This window comes from Fukomys damarensis, unplaced genomic scaffold, assembly GCF_012274545.1.
Source record: "Fukomys damarensis isolate Sample0158 unplaced genomic scaffold, DMR_v1.0_HiC HiC_scaffold_24, whole genome shotgun sequence".
NCBI classification, from domain to species: domain Eukaryota; kingdom Metazoa; phylum Chordata; class Mammalia; order Rodentia; family Bathyergidae; genus Fukomys; species Fukomys damarensis.
This window is the reverse complement of record NW_022900936.1, coordinates 57,688,160-57,704,642: the sequence shown is the minus strand read 5'-3', so window position 1 is coordinate 57,704,642 and position 16,483 is coordinate 57,688,160. Positions and strand designations below refer to the sequence as shown.

The window sequence follows — 16,483 nt, the reverse complement described above, 5'->3', positions numbered from 1 at the left end:
GGCTCTACCCAGGGAAGGATTTGCTTGGTGTGATGGCTTGAGTGTGTTCATCAGAAGTCCCTGTGCTGAAGGTCAGTCCGAGTGTGGTGATGTTAAAGTGGCGGCCTTAGTACAAGGTCACTGGGTCATGTGGCACTGCCTTTGCAAGGGGTTGACGTAATTCTCTCTGGACTCCCATTAGTTCGCAAGTAAGCACCTCTCGGCTTCCTGTCCTGCAGTGCGGCTCCTTCTGCACATGGCTAAAATCTTCCCTTCCCACTTCTTCACTATGCTGTAAAGCAGCCGGAGGAGCCCTCGCCAGAGGCTGAGCTGATAGGGCTACTCAATCTTAGACTTTCAGTCTCTAAAATTGGGAGCTAAATAAACCCCTTTTCTTTACCCAGCCTCAGATGTTTTGTTATAGCAACAGAAAAAGGACTAATGGTCATTTTGTTCTTAAATCTACAGTCTTGTCAGGCTTTATCGCCTTTCTCACTTAAGAAGGTAACCCAGGCTCTTGGTGGCAGCTCCTGTGGCCCCTGAGACCAGTAAAGGAGGCTTCACTAGTCCCTCATCTCTGACTTTACTTTGACTGACTTTGCATAGAGATTCTTTCACGAGGATTTGAAACGTTAGGCTTCCCCACTGATATAGCCCATGGAAGAAATGTTTATAGAGTGCAGCACAGAGTTTTCCCTTGTCTCCCTCGGACTAACACAGAGCATGAAATGGTGACTGGAGAATTCCATGCCCAGCCATTTATATCACATGAGATGGTCCTTCCAGCCAGGCGTGGGAGTTCAGACCTGTAATCCCAGGACTCCAGGAGACCAAGGTGAGAGGATCGCAAGTTAGAGTCCAGCCTCGGCTGGGAATTTTTTTTGTAAGAATAATTAATCTGCTGCCCCTAAGCTTAGTCTTAGACAAAGTCTCTGAACATGAGCAAAATGCAGGCAAACTTTCTGCCAAGGCATAACACACAGTATCTGGAGTCTTGCTCTTCAGCAGAAACCTCCCAAGCCTGATCTTTATTGGCATCATTTTTGTCAGCATTCTAGTATTCTTAGCTTTGATCAGAATCTCTCATCAAGTACAGCCTACAGCATTTTAGCTCTACTTTTTTAGCTGGCATCTCTAAACCTTTTAAAAGTTTTTTCACAAGCCACTTCTAAAAGCTGTTTACACCACATGGTCAGGCACAGTTACAACAAGGACCCCATGTCTGGTACTAAATTCTATCTTAGTTACTTTCTTTGTTGTTGAGACAAAGTACCCAACATTCAAAGTTAAAAGAGAAAAGGTGTATTTAGTTCACAATTTGTAGAGGTTTTAGCCAATAATTGGCTGGCTCCAAGACAGGGTGGCATGGCAGACCGTGTTGCAAAAGAAAAACAGTTTATGGAGGGCAAAAGTAATAAAAATGACAGGAAGAGGCCACAGCTCTTTTTATCTCTTATATTTAATTAAATTAAATTAATTAATTTATTTATTTTTAGGTTTTTTGAGACAGTGTCTCGCTGTGTAGTTGAGACTGACCTGGAACTCACTATGTAGCCCAGGGTTGTCTCAAACTCACATCGATCCTCCTGCCTCAGCCTCCCGAGTGATGGGATTACAGGTGTGTGCCACCACGCCTGGCTTTATCTCTTATATTTTAGCTAGACTATTTAAGACAGATAATCTCATGCCTTTAATCTTAGTGCCCATAAGCTCAATATTATATTATAAATCAATCTCAGTGTCACACTCTAACTCTAGCTACCTCTAAAAAGTTCAACCTTTGACTATGGGAGGCTTAAAAAAACATAGAGACACAAGCCGTTCCAGTGATTAGTAAGCTGAGAGAAGGAAGAGGGCAGTTTTGTCCCCAAAGGACATTTGTCAGTGTCTAGAGATGCTTCCAGTTGTCACTAGGCAAGGAGCACTACGGGAATCTAGTGAGGAGATGCGAAAGATGCTGTTAATCCCCCACAGGACGGACATGACAGCCCCCAACAACATAATTATGGCCCATAGTGCCGATAATGTAGGCTTTGAGAAAGCTTGGTTCCAGAGAGGGAGAGGACCTCTCTAATTCTAAAAAAAAAAGCAAACTTAGTACTTTGCATTAACTAGCTTACTGATAAGTATATGATCCACTCTAGGCCAATGAAATCTGAGAGGTTGCTGCAGAGTTTTGAGCAACTCTTTGACGTTAGTAGGTATGAGTATGAGACTTGAGTCGTCTCACAGCCCTGGGAGCAAAACAGAGTTGAGGTAATGGCAGGGAAATGGAGCAGAGCCACTGGGTTCAGTCAATCCTGAAATTCACTCCTCTGCTCAACCTCCAGGTATAAGATTCTCTTTATTTATATTTAAATATGCATGTATGTATGTTGAGACAGGTTCTTGCTAGTCCAAACTGCCTGCCTTTAAACTTGAGCTGCTCTTTCTGCCTCCGCCTCCCAAGTACAGGCATGCATCACCATGCCCAGCTCCAAGCTTTATTTCTAAGTGTGTTTAAGGTATGTTTTGTTGTGGCTATTGTTACTGGCATCACATAAATCTTAATATGTATCTTTACTCTCTCTGATCACTCATGTATTTCTGCTTGCTTCTAAAGGCTCTCACTTTTAGACAATGATCTCAAGACCCAAATCTGTCCACTTATGCTTTAATATTCAGAGGCCCTCCTGAACATAGGATTCCTTTAATTAGTACTGCAATAATAAAATGACAGCACTTGTACAGTGAAAAACAATGGCCACCCATTCACAGGACAGCTGATGGGATCTACACAATTGGATTTAGACCAAGTTCAGCTAGGACTACCATAATAGCAAAACCTGGGGAGCATTTGTTATGGCTTATGTTTAGACGTTCTCACAAAGCCTCATGTGGTCATAGGTGGGACTTTTTCAGAGGCGGCTGTATCTAGAGTGTGTGATGCTGGAATTGATTTATGGTGCAATGCTAGGCTCAAGGGCACTAGGATTAAGGATGTGAGTGCAGCCCACCCTAAGTAGTCTGGATAAGATAAAAGGATGCAGAAAGACACTGTTAAGATTACTAGTTGCTTTTGCTATCTTGTGCCCCCATGACTGTTTCTCCTCTGCAAAGTCACTCTGCCTTGGAACCAGCCAGTTATGGACTGAACCCTCTACACACTGTGAGCTAAATAGACCTTCCCCATCTAACTTTAGGTGTTGGGTATTAGAGAAAAGTAACTAAGACACCATTGCAGGAAAAAAAGATGAGAACCAGAGGAAAGATAAATTCACTGAAGCATATTACAAATAAATGAAAAAGTAACACTTCAAACCCGTAAGAGAGGGTGCTCTTTTATAGTCTTATATTGACAGTTGAATGTTTATGAAAACAAAGTGCCTGGGCAGCTGGAAAAATAACCATGTGGAGGGGGAAAAAATGAGAACCAAGACCTGTCATGTAAAGGTACAAGGTCCCAGTAATGAATGTAGCTGTACTGTATACCTAGAATGTACCAATGAACTCAGTAAAAAAAAAAAAAAGAAAAACTTGCAGACTGTAAGGAAGACAGATGTAGAAAACACAGGACTTTCAATAAGGAGAAAAATATCCTGCTGGGTAAGGGTCCTGGTGAGTTTGTGTCTATCTGAGATTCCGTGGGTTCATTTAAGCGTTGAAAACATAAAACTAAACATCTTCTATGTGTGACTATCAAGTCCTACTTCCTCATCCCCTTTCCAAATTCTTATTCTGTGACAAATGGCTGATAAATGCTGAACAAACTATGCCAGTTTGGGATTTTCTTCCTTTCTCAGTGCACAGGAAAGGGCAAACTGAAATGACAAGATATTTAATTCCTTTACACTCCCCAAAGTTATTGTACTGTTTGTTCATTATGCTTACTAGCCTCAAATACTTCAGTTTTGTAGACACTTGAACAAACTAACAAAAAACAAAAGTCTCAATTTAGGAAAAGTAAATTCTGTTTGAGGATTGATATAGTAAATTCTTACTATTGTTCCCAAATCAGCTTTGGGATAACTCAGTTATGAAAGTTATGTCCTGGAAAATATTAAACTTAAAAAAAAAGATGAATGGTAGGCAAGTGGCTGTGAATGATTACAAAGGATACTTTCAAGTAAAGGTACTTAATGTGAGTTACTTAATCAATAATTATCAACTATATAATTGGTTGTAGGTGGACATGGTGATACAGGCCTCTTAGCTCAGCACTCTGGGAGGCTGAGGCAGGAGGGTTACAAGTCTGAGCCCAACATGGGCAACACAGTGACTTAGTGAGGCCCTATCTCAAAATTAAAGAAAAAGTTGAGAATATACTTCAATGGAAGTGCCCTGGGTTCAGTCCCCAGTCCTAGGATGGGAGGGTGGGGAAGTGCCCTGGGTTCAGTCCCCAGTCCTAGGATGGGAGGGTGGGGAATTTCATTAGCTTTGCCTTCCTTGAAAGACTGATGACTAGACTATTCTGTGACATAGAAATCAACAGAGAGTTTACAAACTGCAAAAGGCAGATAGACAAAAGAATCACCCAAAAGATGTTGCTATACTATTCAACTTCATTCTGAATTAAAATCAGGTATTTTTCTTACCGTCATTGGAACCAAAGCTTCCATCGATGGATTTCCTATGAAACCTGCAAATAAGCAAAGACGCATGCTTCTAAGACAGCAAAAGCCTCAGCATTTTACATTTGTTTCTTGTACACTTTGCTGTAGATTTTCCTGCGAAAAATCCTTAAAAATGGGTCATGGGACGTGGAGAAATCAGAGCCCTGATCCACTGCTGTTAGAAATGTAAAATGGAACAGTTACTCTGGAGAACAACTGGAAAGTTCCTCAAAAAGTCAAACGTAGAGTTATTTTATGACCCAGCAATTTCATTCCCAGGTATTTATATCATTCATTCATTTACATCATCAGTCATCAGTTTGCAGATATAATTCACATACTATAAATCTACACTTCAGTGAGTTTTAGTATATTTAGAAAGTTGTATAACCATCACTGCTATCTTATCTTAGAGCATTTTCATTACTCCCAGAATAAACCCTGTGCCCATTAGTAGTAACTCCTCACTGTCCTCTTGCTCCAGACCCAGGCAACTGCTAATCTACTTTCTGTCTTTATAAATTTGCCAATCCTGGACCACTCATATTAATAGAATCATACTATGTGTGAATTTTTTTACTGGCTTCTTTCACTAAGCATAGTGTTTTCAAGGCTTATTCATACCATAGCATGTCACCTATTTGTTTTCACTTGATAGGAGTTTTTCTTTTTTACACCTGCTGTCCATCATGAATAATACAGCTATGAACATTCGTGTACAGGTTTTTCTGTGGATATATGTTTTCAGTTCTCTCAGTATAAACAGAAGAGTGAATTTATGAATATGAGGTAACTGTATAACTTTTGCTCCCAAACCATTTTCCACAGAGGCTGTATAGCAATGACTATTATTCTACATTTCAATTAGCAAGGTATAAGGGTTCCAATTTCTTTATATCCTTGCTAACTCTTGTTATTTTTCATCATACCCTTCTTTAGGGGAACAACATCTCGTTGTAGTTTTGATTTACATTTACTTAATGATGAATGCTGTATGTAACTTTTCATATACCTACTGGCCATTTGCATATCTTCTTGGAGAAATATCTACTTTAAATACTTTGCTTTTGTTTTCCTGTACTGGGGGCTGAATGTAGGGAATGCTGAGCTATAACTCCATTCCTTTATATTTGTTATTTATTTTTATTTTGACATAGAATTTCCCTCAGCTGTCCAGGATGGTCTCAAATTTGTGATCCTCCTGCTTCTGTTCCCCAAGTAGTTAGGATTACACATTTGGCTCCTTTACCTAATTTTAAATAGGCATATATTTTTATCATTGAGTTGTAAGAATTTTTTATACAGTCTACATGATATATTCTTCCTGGATATATGATTTATAAATATTTTCTCCCATTTTATGAGTTACCACTTTCTTGATAATATTTTTAAAGCACAAAAGTTTTCATTTTTCTTTTTCTCTCTTTCTTTCTCTTTCTCTCTCTTTCCACCTCTCTCTTGTTCTCCCCCATCTATCTCTATTTTAGATCTCTCTCTCTTTCTTAGACAGGGTCTCACTGTGTAGCTCAGGCTGGCTCAAACTCACAGTGATCCTCCTGTCCCAGTCTCCTGAGTGCTGGGATTACAGAGGTGCACCACCATGCTTGGCCAAAAGTTTTCATTTTTATAAAGTCTAATTTATCTATTTTTCTTGTTGTTAGGGCTCTAGTGTCTTGGAAACCATTCCAAGGTCACAAGGATTCACACTTTTGTTTTCCTTTATGTGGTTTATACTTTTTTATATTTAGGTCTGATTCATTTCAAGTTAACTTTTGTATATGGTATGAGGTAGGGGTGCTATGTCATGCTTTTTCATTTAGATATCCAATTGTCCCAACACCACTGGCTGAAAAGAATATTTTCCCTTCATTGAATTTTCTTGGCATCTTTGTCAAAAACTGATTGACCATAAATATAAAAGTTTATTTCTGAACTACTCTCAATTCTATTTCTTTGGAATCTATGTCTTTATTTAGTCCCCAAGTCTTGGTTATTCTGACTTTGCAATACATGTTGATATATGGAAGTATAAATCCTCCAATTTTGCTCCATTTTCACAACTTGCCAAGATTATTTTGGCTAGTTTGGGTCCCTTGCATTTCCAAATGAATTCAGTTTATCAATTTCCGTATAAAAGCCAGCTGGGACCTTGGTTGGGATTGTGCCAATTTAAGGAGTACTGCTATGCATATTATTATTTTCTACTTCTGCTGGGAGAAATGATCACAAATTTAATGGTGTAGAGTGCCACACATTGATTATCTTGCAGTGGATGTCAGAAAAGTAAAATGTACCCTGTGTGGCTAATGTCAAGGTGTTAGCAGAGCTATCTTACTTCTGGAGGCTCCAAGTATGGAACCATTTCTTTTCTTTTCCAAATATCCAGAAGTAGCCACATCCCTGGGCTCATGGCTCCGTCCTCTATTTCCAAGTACATCACTCCAACCTCTGCCTCCATAGTCACATTTACTCCTGCTTCCTCCTCTCGCCTCCCTGCCATGAGAATCCTGATGATTACACTGGGCTTACGTGGAGAATCCAAGATAATTTTATCACACCCTGAAGTTCTCTTTGCCATGCAGTGTAATGCATTCACAGATTTGGGAGACTAACACCTGGACATAGTGTGGAGGCCATTATTCTGTCTACCACACCATCTTAACATAAAATCTCGGAATCCACGAACATGCCCAATTTTGATGCTTTTATGAATTGATTTTTTAAAATATTAGACAACCATTTTTAATGTATTCTTGGATTTAACAGAATTTGTAGAAACTACTATATGCAAAGCCTAGAGGTCATATTAGAGAAGAATTGAAACTGGAAAGGAAACATTTTCATCCTGAAAATGTTAAACTATAGTAAAAGGAGAAGGCAAACAAATAACTAAGTGTGAGCTAGAAAATTATTGTGGCACAAGCCCATGTAGGAAGAAAATAAAGGCAAGAATTGAATTTTTCATATTTCATTTTTTTGGACTGTCCATTTTTTGTATATGACAATACAACTGATTTTTGTACACTGATCTTGCTAGATTCAGAGTTTCTTTCTGGAGTGACAAAGATACTCTGAAATTAGATATTCAGTGGTAATGACTGTGTTACTGTGATTATACTAGAAATCTCAGAATGGTGTATTTTAAAGGGGTGAATTTTATGATCATTACTTTTCTCAATAAAACTGCTTTTAACCAGCCAGATATACATTTGGGATTGTCTATCGAAAAGTAAAACGTAAATTACTTGCTTCTCCCAAACTGAGATTTCTTCTTGGCTATAAGATCAGAAGGGTTAAAAGTGCTCATGCTTTGGTACATCTTTCTTAATTTATTTCTTATTTACTTCCAGATGGGGACCTTGTTTCTGGAATGTTTGTGGAAGAACTCCCTGTAGCACTCTTTTGTTCCTAGACACATCAAACTCATCCCTGCCTTGGGGCCTTTGCTTTTGTTCTCTGGCAGTGCCATTCTCCCCAGATCCACATGTGGCTGGCTCCTTCTTGCCATTCAGGTCTTGGTTCTGAGAGGTCTTCTCTTCTGATCAAATCAAATCCAAAGTGGTGTTCACAACCTAATAATTCTCTATCACGTCACCGAGATTTTATCCCCAGTTGCTATCATGATTTTTAAAAATCTCTCCTTTTCAACAAAGCTATAATGTGGCAGGGATCTAGACTCTTTTGTTTAGTCCTGTTAACTCTAATCCCTAGGACAGCAGAGGCAAACCGATGGCACATATGCAGCAGTGGGTGTGTAGAGCCTGCTCTGTTGGCCCCTCAGCCAAGTTGCACCAGCATCTGAACATCAAATAACAGTTGTTTTTTTCTAAACTAAAACCTCAGTATTCAGGTTTAATTGCAGTGTTGGCACTTTGTGATAAATAAGTGGGTTTGGGATTTCAGTTTGGGTCTCCAAAAGGTTCGCCATCAAAGCTCTAGGATAAGGCCTGATACATAGGAAATGGTAGTTAAATACTTGTTCAGTAAACAAAGGCATATCACGAAGGAGAGCAGTGATGATTTGGCCTGACTGCTCTAGCTGGCAAATGAGGCTCTGACAGAGTTCTTTGACAATGTTGGTGATATGGACCAGCAAGCAATTATATGGACTTATAGGAGATGATGTGTTTGTATTATGTATTTGCATTAAAGGATTCTATCTCTGTTTGCTGTAGCTTTTGGAACTAACAACATTCTTCATTTGAGGAGTTAAGTTATTTGCAAAGCTGGGGTGAAACAGGCAGTATCCAGTGAATAAATGAAAAAACAGCAAATGAGAACTGTGCTAGATAACTGCAAAAAGGTTGTACCTCATCAATCAAAAGGTACAGAGTACATCTTTATCTCCAGAGCCTGGACTGGCCTCAGGACTATTCCTACTCCAGTAGAGTGCAGGGGACATGCTTCTGAATCTACATCTTAAGGTGGCCCTGTACTCTTCTGCTGTCTCTCAATGAGATACAGTAGTCCCAGGCTGACCTTCTGGACAATGAGAGAGACCAAGTACAATTGTCCCCAGTCTAGAAGACCCCGCTCCTAGCTAACCTGCCAGCAGATCACATTTTGTGACCACAACTGCCTGAGACCTCCGAGCTGATTGTAGAACTATCCCGCTCACCCACAGATCTGTGAGCAACCTTAACTATTGCTGTATACTACTGGACCTTTCATGGCCAAGAAGCCCCATTGTGGCCATGGGTAATGAACATAAGAATTAAAGGGAAGGATGGACACTCAGGGTTGGGCAATTTGTACTTAGTGTCTGGCATGATGCTTGCAAGGTACATGTGCAGTGCTTGGCCACAGGGCCTGCACATTCATAGTAGGCACTCAATAAATATATGTTGAAAGAACTGGGGAATGGAGAAGAATGGTCCTTAGGTTCGGGTGAATATGGCACAACAGGTTTTGAATTTTTAGCTCCCATTTTTCTTGTCAATATTTTTTGTCCTGATTGCATAGCATATATTATTAATCCCCGTGGATTATGAATAAGGTATAGTAAATGGTATTTGCCAAGAAAACTGGTTTTAGATAGTTTTGCAGGAAGCTTTGTTTCACTTAGTTCAATGAAAGAAAAGTTCCCCAATTAGCATTTTTCCTCTGTCTAATCCTCTATTTAGAGTGCCAAGTGGTTCTTATGTCTCCAGATTTCTATTTTCAATTCATCTATATTTAGAAAGAATCTATGCTTGTGCATTTGACTGTAGCAAAACAATTTGCAGCTAGAAGTTTCAACAGAGCTTTAAACCACAACTTTCAAGAACAGCACTCACTTCGGTTGGCTGAATAACAATTTCAGAGAGATTGATAATCAGCTACTAATTTTTTGTCTCTGTGTTGACTATGCTAGCTGAATAATGAGAAGTAATCCTGTTTTCTAAAGTCTAAAACATCAAAAGTGCAAGGGGCCAGGGATTTAGATCAGTGGTTCTGCCGACTGCCTAGCAAGTGCAAGATCCCAAGTTCGATTCCCAGTACCCCCCCAAAAAAAGAGTGCAGTATTCTTAAGAGAGGCAGAAGAGAGAAATTTTTCCATGTCATTGGAACTCATTCAAGGAAAAACCGTAACCTTTTGTGGGCCTTTTAAAAATTATATCCTTGCTGGAATGCCAGATGTTTGGTAAGGATCCTTGGGCAAGACTGTCTTTCCTCATGGGCCCTGATCCCTCCAGATCCCTCTTGATCAACCTGCCTATGACTTGCGGGTCAGGAGCCAGGCTGCCCGGCTCCTTCATTTGCTTGCTGTGAATTCTTGGTCAAATTGTTTAACCTCTCTGTGCTTCACTCTTCTTGTCTCATGATAATAATAGCATCCCATCATTAGGAGCATCAGATGAGATAATCTATTTAGAGGGCTCAGCACACTGCTTCACACAGAGCAGGTATTTCTTAAATGTTAGTGACTATGATCTGATAAAAAGTAATTGACCTAATAATCACTTAATATATATACTTTTCCAGTATAAAATTTGCCTGTTCCCTGAAGGTTTTGTTATGTTTTGTTTGAGACAGGGTTTCACTGTGTAGATCAGCCTACACAGAACTCACAGTCCTCTTGCCTTAGTCTCCTGAGTGCTGGGATTACTGCTCTGTGATACCATTTCCCATTTTTAACTTTCCATTTGAAAATAATTTCAAATTTGCAAAGAAGTTTTGAGAATAAGAACACAGGACATTCATATATCCTTTACCTAGATTTTTTTATTGTTATCCTATTATTCCATCTACTTTTTATCATTCTTTTTTACATACATATAATCTATCTGTCTATAAATTTTTGTTGTATCATTTGAGAGTAAGTTGTAAATATTGTAGACTTTTGTGCCTAAATATTTCCAGAGTAGAGATTTTTTTCTTTTACATAACTACAAATATCAAATTCAGCAAATTTAACAATGAAACAATGCTCTTATCTAACATACTTTCCATATTTCAATTTGTCAATTGGCCCAATAATGTCCTTTATAGCATATTTTTCTTCTAATATAAGGTCTAATCTGAGATCAGGCATTGTCTCTAGTTGTCATACAACCTTAGTCCCCTTTAACCTGGAACACCATATGCTTTCTTTGTCCTTTATGACACATTTCGGGCCTCATTTTTCCACATGATTAAATACATTTCTAGAATGCTGCATGAGTAATGTTTTATCCTTCTTAAGGTGTCACACAGTGTTCACCTTCCATCTGGTGAAACTAATTGTGAACACCCACTCAATGTGTTTGGTTTCCTTACTGGAGAAGTGTTGTTATAGTTAAGCTGGACTGTCAACTTGAATGACTTGTGAGCCACCCAGACAATTAGTAAAGTGCACTTAGGAGTCTGCCTGAATGGGCCACAGCAATGTGGCCTTGGGGCCTATATCCGGTCCCCCATCTCTTCCTCTCAGGTGCTCTTCCCCTGCTCTGCTTCCTGGCTGCCATGAACAGAGCAGCTTTCTTTGGCTATACCCTCCACTATGATGCTCCGGCCATGGGGCCAGCCAACCGTGGGTCTGAAATCATGAGTCAAAAAACTTTTCTTTTTAAAATTGTGGGTATCAGGTATTTCTTCTTAGCAGTGGGAGAGTAACTAATACGGTTATTATTATCTTTCTCTCACAACTACTAAGCCACATGTGACGATGTACTTTATGGCCACACAGACATTTGATACACATTTGATTTGCCCCCATGGATTTAGCTTCCACTGACGATTTTAACCCGATGTCATCTTTACTATGGTATTTGCAAAATGATTTTCCAACTCCAGGACTCCCCATGTATTTACCAGTCCGCTCTGGGTCTTCTGCTATGGAAAAAGTCCTTCCTTTTATTATCAGTCTTTGCTAGTGGCACCTTTCTCTAATGGGTACCTGTTTTAGTAAATTTGTTGAATTTAGTAGATGTATAGCCAGGAGTGGTTAGGTCCTTCCTCCTTTTCTTTATTAATGCAGACTCATGGATTACTGTTTCATTACCAGTGGTTTATAATTCATTACTTTTAATGATTTTGGTGCTAAAATTCTCCCAGATTTGACTAGTAGTATTTTGAAGGAAGCTATCTCATTGCAAAATCTTCACACAGGTCACAGAAGGAAGTTTTTCTTTTTCTTTTGCCAGAGATAAGTCTGTATCACGGAGATCACAGTATCACTGAAGTGGTAGAGAGATCCTTCCACAGAAGCTGGCTTTGTTTTCTTTTTTCTTTTCCTTTTTTATTGAGTTTATTGGTACATTCTAGGTATACAGTACAGTTACATTCATTACTGGGATCTTGTACCTTTACATGACAGGTCTTGGTTCTCATTTTTTTCCCTTGTCCCTACCCTAGGCTTTGTTTTCTTAACATGTTCAAGAGGAGAAAGAACATTTGTATATTACACACCTCCTGTCACTCTTTTGTAGCTCACAGACAGCAAAATAAAGAATGGAATTCTCAAGGGTCAACCCTGCAGAAAGAGAGGGAGAGACTGGCTGTTTTATTAGGGGGTCCAAATTCTTGGGGAGGGAAATTTCCTTGATGAAATTATAGCATAATTTTCTCCATTTTCCCTCCATGGGGCATTTTACTGGAAAATTAATGCTATAGAAGTAGAAAAGCACCTGGTAACATGGCATCAAAACATATTATTTTGCTATTTATTGTACCTTAAGATTTATTTTAGGCATTAAATTTACTTTTTTTTGGACAGAATGTTCAAAGCTGTTCCTATATCTCCATGTGTAGAAGAACTGATCATTTCCTACAGTCTACAGGATTTACAGTGAGTATTTTCTTTTTTTGTTTTGTTTTGTTTTTTGAGACAGGGTCTCACTATGTAGTTGAGACTGACCTGGAACTCACTATGTAGCCCAGACTGGTCTCGAACTCACAGCGATTCTTCTACCTCAGCCTCCCAAGAGCTGGGATTACAGGCGTGCGCCACCACACCTGGCAACAGTGAGTATTTTCTGGTCTAAAAATTATACAAGTTGCCTTTTTGTTGAGTTTTCTTTAGCTATGAAAATAACAAACACCATATCAGCACTTGTTACAGGCATGACATTTACATAAGCACTGTAAGTTGTATTACTCTATGAAGTAAATTATTATCTTATTTTACAGATGAGAAGTCTGAAGCACAGAAAGCTGAGTAGTTTGCCCAAGGTCAGAGTTAGAGGCAGAGGTAGCTTTAAGCAGAGTCAAAATAGCTCTCAAGCCTACCTCTTATCATTTACAGGGACAGGCAAAGGGGGTTCACAGTTCTTGGGACTTTTACTTACCTCACATAATGAACAAACACAACAAGCAGACATCCCACGTAGAAGGACAAGAAGATAAAGATACTGAAAAGACTGGATTTCACATAAACAGATCCTGAAGAGAGAGAGAGAAAGATAGACAACTTTGGTCAGGCTGTCCTTCGGAGAAAGAGGACTTTGGCATAGAATGGATGAAACAGTCCTCTCCATCACACCCATTTTTAAGTCCCAGGAAATTTTCGTTCAGAGCAGCAAAGCTGAGGGAGGTCTCCCAGACTCAATCCATAAGCAGCTGCCTTTCATAGCAATGACTGCCCAGTGGAAGGTGGGAAGGGACTGCTATATCCAAATCCAGAATTGAGTTCCCCCCTTTTTGGGGAGGTATTCAACAAAATATTCTAATTCTTTTTATCTCTTAGGTAAATTTTAATTTTCTTAGGATGGGAGAATAACATTAGTATTGCATTATATGAAATCCTTCCTGGCATAGGAATCTCTACAGGCAGCACTGACCTTTAATGGAAGGAACGATGGTTACTTTAAGGTTCTTTGCTCGTTGCAGATTCCAGGTCTGATTCTCATTTTCTGGTAAAAATAAAAACAAACAACAACAAAAATCAAGGTGCAAGGCACATTGGATCAGATACTCAGTTCTTATACTCTCTGGATAATAGCTGTTCAAAAATGTCCAGAATTATTCTGGTTGCTGAATTTTATTTTAATAAGAACTGGAAGAAAAATCTCCCCTTCCAAGCTTTCCAACTATATAATATCCTGTTGGGTTCAGATGCTCACTTTGGCCTTCACTTGGGTGCATTTTGGTAATTCCGATGCCAGTGAAATGAGACTGCAGCCTCCCTTCTTCACTGAGGAGAGGACTTGCTCTGATACCTACTAACATCTGAAGAAACAGATATAAAAATAAAAAGCCGTGTCTTCCTTTAGTTTGCATTTTTTCCCAGCCAGTGGAAATTTGTTTTATTTCCTCGTATAGTCATCAAAGGGCCTGTAGAATGTTGGACTTTGATAAAACTCTAGAGCTATACACTCCAGAGAGTAAAGAGCACACTAGCAGAAATTTCACCTACACAACAAGGAGCCATGTTACACTCAGTGGTAAACGCTCTCTGTGTAGTTGACAAGTGCATCTTCCACAAAGGGTCTGTGTTTCAACTGACAGTCCATTCTACTCCTAAAGTAGTACTCGATAGTCATCCATAATTATGAGAATTTACATAATTTTACTACTGGGATAAATCACCACACTCGGCTCTCTTATAGTCTTGGGAGGTACCATTTTGGCAACTGGAATGGTGAGCTTTACATTTTCCTTGTACATATTTGTGGAAACGGTGACTAATTAAAATAAGTGGCTTTATCTTAGGAAATCGAACTTAGAAAATGGCTGTTGGCAGCTGCCCAGCGCTGTGCTCACACCCGCCTCACCCCTGGGCCCTGGCGCTGGCTTGGGCCACATCCCTCTGCCACCTCCTGGCCCTGAGATACTCTGGGCCCCAGCCCATGTCCAGTTCTAGGCCTCCTGGAGTTGACTGGGTCAAGCGGTCCGCAGAACAGGAGAAGGAGCCCACCCTGCTGAAGAGAGTCCAAGGTGGTGAAAGTGGACTGGATGGGTCAGGGAGACCAGGTGTACAACTAGGAAGCCCCAGTAAAAAAAATGAAAGGCACATATACAGGGACCTTCTTTTCTTCTGTTGTCTGAGTATGGTCCACCACCAAATCCAAACTCTGACCATCTAGTGGCTGCTACTCCATTTGATGACAAATATAATACTGTTTCCTGTAAGCCACTGCCTTCATCAAACCTTTTTGTTGGTCCTGGTTATCCTGGCTTTGGAGGGCACAGCACATTCAGTATGCCCCTTCCATCCCCAAGCAAGTCTTCCCTGTACTGGGGCCCTTACTCAAGAATCAGCCACACCTATTTCCTCAGAATCCATTGGGCATGGGTTTTAATCAACCTCATGTTTTAACTTTGGACCACATAATAATTCAAGTTTTGGAAATTTATCTTATAATAATGTACTAAAGCAGGATATTAATTTTAGGCAAAAGCCTACTGAAAACTTCAGTCAGATTCCTCCACAGAATGCTAGCCAAGTATCTAACCCTGAATTATGTTCCTGAAAATAATTCCAACTTTGCTTCTCCATTAGAATCTTAACATTCTTTCATCCCACCCCAAAGACTTTTGGTCAAGCAAAAGCCCCAACTCCAAAACAAGACTTTAGTCAAGGAATAACCCAAAATGCTAATCAAAATTAATCTGCTAATCCACCTTACTTAAATATGGATGACACAGTGAACCAGAGTATATTGAATTTAAAAATGCTAATTGAAACAATGAAGTAAATCAAAAGAACAGCTGTTCAAGGAGTGCAGAAGCTACAAATAACAGCTATGCTAAAGGGACGCAGATAAGCCACACAACCCAGAGGTGGGGCTGACATACCCCACTGAGAAAAGCAATAATCCTCTCTCCACCTGAGCTGCCTTGGCCACTCAATCTCCAACCCAGTGTGCCCTCCCGGGATCTGTAAAAATGAAATGAATGATGACCAGGATGCCATCTTATGTGAGGCCTCTTGTCAGATGTGGCTCTGTTGGATCTGCCAGGAATGATGGTGATAGCTTGTGGCCTCCTGACTGCAGAGGAGTCCTCAGTATGGGGCTGTGACACCTGCATGGCTGTCAGGGACGTCCAGCTGATGCTGTGGGCAGTGATGCTTGATCATAGGCATTAACCCAAGTGGCATTTTTCTGCCTGTGTATTACAGAGGTTTGTTGACAGAATTTTAGTATTTTACATTATTTTTAGAAATAACACAAAAACATTTCATTTATTTGTTTGTTTGTGCCAGGGATTGAACTTGGGACTTTGTGCTCACCAGGCAGTCAGCGGAACCACTCAGCTAAATCCCCAGCTCACAAAAACATTTTTATTTTTTAGTTTTTTATTAATATTCCACCTCATTACAAGTTCAGATTTTGTATCATCTTTGTTTGCTATCATAAATGAGAATAATGTTGTGGGGGTACTTTAGAAACATTTAAAAATAAATCTTAGTAGTTATTTATCCTAAACAAAGCCTCTTGAAGCTTCAGAATAATACATAACAATTACGGCACAGTGTTAACTTTTAAAAGTTAGAATCATTTAAAATTTTA

At 39.6% G+C, this 16,483-nt stretch overlaps 1 protein-coding gene across 2 annotated transcripts in view; it reads right to left on the bottom strand.

Annotated features, from left to right (window-relative positions):
* Positions 1-16,483, bottom strand: part of Sidt1 (SID1 transmembrane family member 1) — a 100,387-nt gene that overhangs the window by 31,314 nt on the left and 52,590 nt on the right. For both annotated transcript variants that reach the window (XM_010630184.3, XM_019208331.2), the window contains exons 8-10: positions 13,811-13,882; positions 13,319-13,412; positions 4,554-4,597 (exon numbers count right to left, since the gene is read on the bottom strand). In XM_010630184.3, coding sequence (XP_010628486.2) covers positions 4,554-4,597; positions 13,319-13,412; positions 13,811-13,882 — 210 coding nt within the window. The remainder of the gene's footprint in view (positions 1-4,553; positions 4,598-13,318; positions 13,413-13,810; positions 13,883-16,483) is intronic.